Raw genomic sequence first — 9,049 nt, forward strand, 5'->3', positions numbered from 1 at the left:
GGCCTTCGCCGTGGTGTGGGCCCTCAAAAAGCTCCGGCCTTATCTCTTCGGCACCCACTTCCGGGTCCAGACCGATCATCGACCCCTGCAATGGCTAATGCAGATGCGGGGGGAAAACCCGAAACTACTACGTTGGTCCATCTCCCTGCAGGGGATGGACTTCACTGTGGAACATCGACCCGGGCAAGACCACGCCATCGCAGATGGCCTGTCACGCTTTTTCCGCCTCGACGAGGAGAGTCCCCAAGAGGATGGGTGACTCTCCCCGCCTTCAGCTGGGGGGGACGCATGTTGGACAGGCCACGTGTAAGGCTTGCTCCCTCCCCGCACGACCAGGCCCGAGCCCCGCTCCTCAGGCGTTACACGCAACAACAACCCGTTTCCCGTCTCCTATAGGGCCCCTGCCCCTGAACATCTCCACATCGTGGGCCCGATTCCCTACCGGCCCTCTCGCCCGGCCTGGGCGCCATCTTGGACACGGCACCACGAGGCCGCGTGGCCTCCGATCAACCCTAACCCTGGGCCTGGCCAGGCCCCGACATCCCGGCACCACCATCCACACAGGAGGTGAGCGGACTACTTGGCAGGTCAATGGGAGAAAGAGGTGTCGATGGCTCTCCCCCGCCAGGTGCCGATCGCCCCCAGCTCCCCCAGGCGCTGGCTCCACCCCCCTGCTGGGTGTCTGGACTCCCTCATCCCGGACCTCCCGACCTCCCAGTGCGAGGGTCCGGACATCAAAGGGCGCCAGACCTATAACTGGCGCAGCTCCAGAGCAGGAAGGCAGTTGTATCCTGGAGTCGAGAGACGCAGCGAAAAACTCATCCTGGACGGACTACTGGCGCTGCCGTAGCCCTGCCTTGCGAACTACCGATCTGCCTGCTGGCGCTGCCGCAGCTCTCTGCACCCATCTTCATCGGGACCTGCTGGCTCCGCCGCGGACCGTCACTACCTTCAACCATCCCGGGACCTGCTGGCTCCGCCGCGGCCCGATCATCTAGAACGCCGAGCTCGAGGATTGTGAGCTAATTCATCTACCACCACATCCCCCAGAGTGGTAACGAGACTGTCCCGCTACCCCCTTACCCAACCAAGAGACTAGAATAGAGGGGACCCCGGAGTCCAGACCTCCTTGTACCACCTCACCGTACTTAAAGAATTGCTTATAAAGTAACGTTGAACCTTATCCTTGTGTGGTGTACGTCAGTGGGGGGGAAGTTATTTGTCTGTACGATTGCTGGAGACGGATCTCCCCGGAGACCTCTCCCCTTATCCTCGGCCGACCCTCCCGGTCCGTCTAACAGTCTTCCAGACGCTCCATCTGGAGGGTGGTCTCATAGTTTGTGATGCTCATGGTTGCGCTTCTTTCGGGTAGTGTCAGTACTGTACGATCCCTAGACGTAGGTTCTTATCGCGACGCTGCCACCAATGTTAAAAGGGGCGATCTCAGAGGGCCAAGTTGTGCTCACCCGACCACCCCAGGACCCACCTCTCCCACAGATCTTACCGAGTCTTATCGTGAGGTCCTCACCGGGGAGGACTTAGAGTCTAGGATCGTACACACTGAGCTCACACCACACTTACCAACGGACACCCCACCGTTGGATTTCAGTAACAAGTTCTTTATAAGCAGTAAAAGTAAGTAGCACTCTTATGTACACAATGATCGAGGGATCACAAAGTCTTTAAGGATTCGGGAAGGGGGAAGCGGGACAGTCTTTAGCCTTTGGGCCAGTACGAGGCGTACCCTGCGCACAGCTCTCAATCCTCGAGCCGGGGGATACGGGAGATGATGGTCGTACTGGTTGCTTCACTCACGTCGGGTCGACTCGGTCGTGATGACGATCTCGATGGTCCAGCCGGACCAGAGTACTCCTCGAGCCGCGACGAGGTCAGCAAGGCTCGATCCGGAGATGTTCTTAAGGAGCCGCGACAGCAGGGCTCAGGTGGTTACAGGTTCAAGCTCGAGCCGCGACCGCGTCAGCAGGGCTCCGAGGTCTTAGAGAGGACGAGCCGCAACAGCGTCAGCAGGGCTCCGATGGTTACGAGTTCAGCTCGAGCAGCGACAGCGTCAGCAGGGCTCCGAAGTCTTAGAGAGGACGAGCCGCGACAGCGTCAGCAGGGCTCGATCCGGAGATGTTCTTAAGGAGCCGCGACAGTGTCAGCAGGGCTCAGGTGGTTACAGGTTCAAGCTCGAGCCGCGACAGCGTCAGCAGGGCTCCGAGCTCTTAGAGAGGACGAGCCGCAACAGCGTCAGCAGGGCTCCGATGGTTACGAGTTCAGCTCGAGCCGCGACAGCGTCAGCAGGGCTCAGGTGGTTCAGTTCCTTGTTGCGAAAAGGGAGCCGCGACAGCGTCAGCAGGGCTCAGCGATGCGAGGTTGAGTTCTTCTCAGGGTCAGCTGCGATCAGATCAGCAGGGCTTCAGGTCCAAGATACAACTGCCCGCTAGTTGTCGGGCGGGCCCAGATATAGTCCATCGGCCCTTTGATGTCCGGACCCTCATAGGCGGAGGTCTCATGCCCTGGGGGCTGGTCGTTGGCGAGGTCCGGCGGTTGGCTCTTTGATCCTTTGAGAAGATGGGTCCGGGAATTCCCAGACGCCCAGCGGGTCTGGAGCCAGCCCTCGGGGAGGCCAGAGGTGCAATCGAAACTGGCCCCCAGGGGGAGGCCAAAGGTGTGACAGATACCAGTCTCTCAGGGGAGGCCGGAGGTGCCATCGAAACTCCCTGGCTTATCTCACTCGGGGAGCGCTTTACCCCCCAGCCGAGACTGGCGTGCCTTTGGAGTCTGGGTTTCGCTGTGGCCGGGGTCACACTAGGCCCAGGGAGTCAGGGATCTCGGGAAGGGAAAATGGCTGCCGGGCCTTGTGGGGCATGCAAGGTTAGGCGCTCGGAGCCGGGAGAGGGACGGGACATGCGGGCCTGGTCGTCAGTTACGGGGTCTGGGCGTACAGGGAGCAGGACGACCAGGGTTTGGGTTGCAGGCTACACTGACGGGGATGCTGCGCAGGGAACCCAGGGTGTAGGGCTACGCTCACAGGGTGCGGAGGAACAGTGGCGAACCATGCCACGAGGCTGGGTCCAACAGCCAGTGCTTAATTTGAGGCAGTGGTTTCCAGTGCTCAGCACCGGCACTTAATTGTCAACACCTGCACTGATGAAAAACCAAAGGTGATGATGGACGGAGGGTTAACAATACAAACACTCACCCCCAGTCAACTGATCTGGGTTTAATCCATCACCGTTCTTTAGCTCACTCCGCCACCCCAGTTCAAACATGGCCATATGCAAATCAGTCTGACCCTGTGCCTCATGGGAACAGTCCAGCCCGAACTGCCAAGCCATGTCTTCCCTGGACCGGAATCAAGCTTCCTAGGACTGGTTTCTGGCATTACAGCCTTCTTCAGCCGGGCTTGCTTGACTCCAGTGGCAAAGTGAGCAAGGGACTCATGTCTGAGCTTACCCTGCCAACTTAGGGCAAACAAAGAAAAAACAAAGGTGATGATGGACGGAGCGTTGACAATACAAACACTCACCCCCAGTCAACATCAGCACTTATGTCAGACTGCCACTTGGTGGCGCTGTTTGCCTAATTTAGAGATGAGCATAACAGCATTTGTTTAATTCAATATAGATTAAAAATGACTAATAGCTGTCACACACGCCCTTGTTATACCTTTGTGGGTCTGTAACAGTCTGAATAGTCACACTAGTAGAAGTGCAATGCCAGTAGTTGTTGGTGCGGTCATTGACGGCGCAGGCAATGTGTGGTGCAAGCAGCAGTGTCCTCCTGAAGAGGGCCCTGGCACTTACTGGTTTACAAATTAAGCAGTGAGCCTTGCACAGCCGGAGTACATCCTGTCCTCTGCTCGCAGCCAGGGGACATGGAACAGCACCCTAGAAACCAAAGCATTTTGTGGAACTAAGATCAGTCCGTGAAGTGCAGGAGTGACTGTCCCCGCCTGCACTGCAAGAGCAAGGGTTAATCTGGACCCACAGGTGATGCCTTTCCCAGGATGCCTGAGGTAGCCAATGGCTGGGTGGCAGTATTATGTGGGGGATGCCATGTGATCTTGATGGAGCAGGGGCAGATAAAATGATGTTGTGTACCCCTTGTGAAGTCATACACTCATAACCAATTTAATCATGTGAAGCATGTGTAACTAACCACCAAAATTGCACTAACTCCCGAAAACATTTAGAGCCCAAACATGGGTTAACAACAACACTCCTCTCCTGCTCTCACAGACCCCTTCGAACCTCTAACACCTACTCCGCCCCTGAACTCTCTGCCCCTCCTACCTTAACAATCCCCACTTAAAGAATCTCCCCCCTCACTCCAAAATCCCTGTTATTCTGGGGACCAGCAGAATCCCAGAGCCTCCTAGCTCCCCAAACCCCCCCAACTTACTAGTATTCAATTACTCCCCCACCTATCGCCAAATGAAAACCCCTTACCTGCATGCTCATAAGCTGTCCGACATGCAACAGAAATCTCTGAAACCATTCTTAATGAAGATAGATATCGCCTTCCTCACAGACCATTCGACACCCATCATTGACCTTCTGACCCCACCTGGCTACTCTATACTCAGAAGAGATAGACCTGGAAAAATAGGGGGTGGCCTAGCAATCATCTTTAAAGAAGAACTTCAACTCTCCCCTATTAATAACACTGACTACTCAACGTTTGAATACTTGGGCGTCGAACTCAAAATGAAATGCTCCCCCCCAATACGAATGCATAGTATCCATCATCCCCCTGGGGAACCCCTTCCCTTTGCAGAAGAATTCTCTGACCTCCTAACTAAATCTTTACTCTCCAGCTCCAAAAACCTTTTCCTTTGAGATCTCAACCTCTACTGGAACAAGCCTAATGACCCGACAATCAACCTCATCAATAATCTCCTTGAGATTAGCGACCTCAAGCAACTCTGCCTCTCCCCTACCCACCCCAAAGGAGCTATCCTAGACACAATCATCTCCAACCCAGATCTTACATCCCTATCCAACATCATCCCCATTGACTGGTCTGACCACCATCTCTTTTTGTTCACAATATCCCCCGCGTCGCCTCCTGCCCCTATAAAAATAAATAAAGCTACAATTGTTAGAAATTTTAAACAAATCCCTCCTGGCGCACTCGAACATAAACTCCAATCCCAACTTAGTCCCCCCCCTCTTCAAATGCTAATGATCTCACGGAGCATTTCAACAAAACTGTAACGGAGGTGTTAGACCAACTTGCCCCTCTGAAAACTAAGACATTAAAAAATGCCCCCTCTAAATCATGGTTCACCCAAGACCTTAATAAAGAAAGACGCTCACTGAGACAGGCGGAAAGAACATGGAGACAACACCCCTCCCAACTTGCCCTCCTTAGAACTGCCAGATCCTCTTACAAAAAACACATCTTTTCAGAAAAAGCATCATTCTTTTGTCTTCAACTCTCTCGCGCCAAAAATAGACCCAGAGAACTGTTCACCATTATTCGAAACCAAACCAACCCTGCACCCCTTAACCCGGTGGCCTCCACTAACAAATGCGAAGAAATTGCCAACTTTTTCTGTGAAAAAAATCATAAAAATAGACCGCTCTTTCCTCGATACTCCACCCTCGCTCACCCCTCGACCACCCTTGATTACCACACCTCTTCCCCCTCTCCCCTTGAACACTTCCCCGGCCCCCTCTAACCCCCTCCCTACTCTTACCCCACTGGAACCCATTTCCCTTCCACTTAAAAATAATGCCTCATGGCTTAATTCCCACCCTGTATCTGAACAGGAGGTCTTCAACATTTTAGCCAAAATCAAACCTTCCTCCCACACCAAAGACCCACTCCCTTCCGCACTCGTCCAAGATCTCAAACATGTCATCGTCCCCTACTGGATCAACATCATCAACACCTCCCTCTCAACAAGGAGTGTGCCCATCTCCCTTCAACTCTGGCAAATCACTCCCATCCCCAAAAATCCCAAAGTTGACCCCAACGACCCTAATAATCTCCGCCCCATCTCCAACCTCCCCCCTCCTCTCCAAAGCCCTGGAAAAATGTGCCCTCCTCCAACTGAACAAGCACATTGACACATTCAACCTGCTTGACCCCCTCCAATCTGGCTTCCGCAGAGGGTGCAGCACGGAAACCGCGCTTCTCAATATAGTCGATGATATTCACCTAGCCCTGGACAAGGGTGAGACCTACCTTCTCATCCTTCTTGACCTTTCCGCGGCACCCAAACCTACTCCACACACTCAAAAATCGCTTTGGCCTCAGTGGTACTGTCCTTAATTGGTTCACCTCCTACTTTCAACATAGAACCCAGCAAATTAAAATACAAAACTGCCTCTCTAACCCAACCCCCGTCTCCCTTGGAATCCCTCAAGGATCCATCCTCTCTCCCGCTCTTTAACCTCTTTATGGAACCACTTACCTGGATACTCAAACAAGAAAAAATCAACTACCACCTATATGCTGACGATACCCAATTGTACTACAAAATAAAATCCCATGCTGATATACTGCACCTTAACACGGCCTTAACCAAGATCCAAACCTGGTTCCACAACAATCATCTAAAACTAAACCCGAACAAAACTGAGATCATCCTCTTCTCTCCCAAAAACAACCCTCTCCCCGTCCAATCGTGGATCGCCGACATTAATGCGCTAAACTGCTCTCTCTCCCTCGCCGATTCGGTTAAATCACTCTGCATCACCATCAACAATACACTCACACTAAATTCCCATGTCAAGAACTCAGCAAAAAGTGCACTTTTCACTTTCCGACTTCTCAATAAAGTCAAACCTTTTATCCCAGCTGAAGACCTTAAATTAACTATCCAGTCTCTAGTTCTATCCAAAATTGACTATGGTAATGCCCTTCTCTCTGGCACCCCCAAATTCCACCTGGCCCCCATCAAATCTGTTCTCAACCTCGCCGCCAGGCTAACAACAAACTATCGACGCTTCAACCACATCTCCCCTGCCCTCAAGTCCCTCAAGTGGCTCCCCATTGAAGGCAGATCCTCCTATAAAATTGCCTGTATTACTCACAAAGCCCTTTACCAGAAGACCCCAACCGACCTCAACTAAACTTAAAAAAGCTGGCTGTGCCCGAACACTGAGAAGCACCAACACTCTTCTTCTCATACCCCCTACTCAAAAAAGCTGCTTCGAAATCCCGCTCGTTCTCTGGTAAGGCCCCAACTATTTGGAATGCCCTACCCAAAGACCTTCGTTGCAACCCTTCTTACTCTGGAATCAAAAAAGACCTTAAAAGTCATTTGCTCACTAAATTTTGGGGAAATTAAATCCCGGATCTCCTTTATGACTACCTCTCCTTCTCTTAGACTTCTCCCCTTACCAAATTCACCCCCCTCCCCCTCTCTTCTCCCCCTAATACCTACTTTGTCCTTTGAACCCTCCTTGACATACTATTAAATGGACTATTTTCAGTAATCATCCTTATTCCGACAACTTGCTTCTCTTTCTCTATCTCAGTCTGTATGTACCTCTAATCACTGTTCCATAAATTACCCCCTGTATTTTTTATTGGTTTGAGCACCTGTATAACCCGTTTTGGTTCAACTGCCATGATTGGTTTTACTATCTACTTTCATTACTGATGTAAAGCGCTCTGATACCCTCGGGTGGAGCTAGCGCTATATAAAACCTTCAAAATAAATAAAATAAATTACACGTGGGTACTAACTGCTATTAGCAAAAATTAATTAATAATTGTGAATGAGTCATATTAATAGTGCTAAAGTACAAAAACAGCATGTTTGTTTTGCTTTATAAGCGTGTATGTCTTATCAAGGCAAAATGAAAATAAGTACATTAGGTAAGTATATAAAGCTACAGGTCTGCTTCTGCTAGGTAACTACCTAATGGGTAATATTAGAATGGTGGGTGGTGAACAGAAACTGTATTTCTATATTTTAACACTCTGTTGTGTTTGTTTTCGCACTAGATCTCATTGAGGCTTATGTGGCCTAGCGGTAATAAATGGCTGCTGCCAAAGTCTTTTCGCCTGCGCAATAGTGAATGGCTAAGTCATCGGGGAGCCTGGTACGTCCAGCGGGTGATGTCACGGTCAGCTTGACCCAGGAGTGCAAGAGGATGCCAAGAGGAGTTTTGCATCAGAGAACCTGGGAACGGAAAAGCGATGCAAGGAATGAACTGAATGACAAAGTGTAAAAAAGAAACTGAGATGACATACATGGGAACGGACAAAATGACTGCGCATATTTTGAAAAACTGTTTCTACCAATGATGGATGAGGGGATTGTCACCCCATTGATGGACCAATCAGAATAAGTTGCGGACCCTAAAAGTTTCTAATTTAGTTAGCTAGAGAAAAAGGGTATAAAAGAGCTTGTTCCAAAAGGGTAAAAAAGCTTGCTCCTGAATTTTACTTTGCACCACGACATGCTGTCGGTCTGAACTATTTTATGGTGCTAGAGACTTTGAACTATTTTTGGACTTTAACTTTGGAGCAATGGAGATGACTGAATGCAGATTTTATTTTGAAGCTTGAAGGAGAAAAGAGAGGCAGTTTGAGACTCTTGTATCTCTGTTATTTCTTTACGGCAGAGTTAGGTAATATCATTTCTTTTTTGCATTTAATTTTAACATGTACTGAATAAATGGCTACATTCTTTGTCTGAATAAACTATAATTCCTGTTTCCTAAATGAATAGATAAAACTGATTTTAAAAGTTAAAACACAAGTTGTGATTGTATTTAAATTAAATGTCATGACAGAATAAAGTTAACATTTTATGTGGATTACTATGATTAAGCTGGTCTTAGTCTCCTTCAACTAACTTCTGCTGCATTATCTATTGACCAGATAGTGGAGTGCCTTGGTGTAGAGTTCTCCAGGTAATAGGTCAGCACATGTATAAAAGATTCTATAAATGTTTATAATGCATAAAGCATAAACCTAGGTACCCCGCTAACGAGCAGCTCTACTTTGTCACTGGTTCAGAAGTAATGTGGATGTATGTGTGAGTGACTCACGGTGCTATGGGCCCCGCCGATGAGTGAAT

At 50.0% G+C, this 9,049-nt stretch overlaps 1 protein-coding gene across 2 annotated transcripts in view; it reads left to right on the forward strand.

The window, feature by feature from the left end:
- The window catches only part of LOC144791642 (uncharacterized), a 237,662-nt gene extending 228,867 nt beyond the window's left edge, over window positions 1-8,795 (forward strand). For both annotated transcript variants that reach the window (XM_078666367.1, XM_078666368.1), the window contains one exon: window positions 7,969-8,795. In XM_078666367.1, the coding sequence (XP_078522493.1) occupies window positions 7,969-8,100 (132 nt within the window). In that variant the 3' untranslated portion in view covers window positions 8,101-8,795. The remainder of the gene's footprint in view (window positions 1-7,968) is intronic.
- Window positions 8,796-9,049: the final 254 nt, after the last annotated feature.

The sequence above is a fragment of the Lissotriton helveticus genome, chromosome 11 (genome assembly GCF_964261635.1).
Source record: "Lissotriton helveticus chromosome 11, aLisHel1.1, whole genome shotgun sequence".
NCBI classification, from domain to species: domain Eukaryota; kingdom Metazoa; phylum Chordata; class Amphibia; order Caudata; family Salamandridae; genus Lissotriton; species Lissotriton helveticus.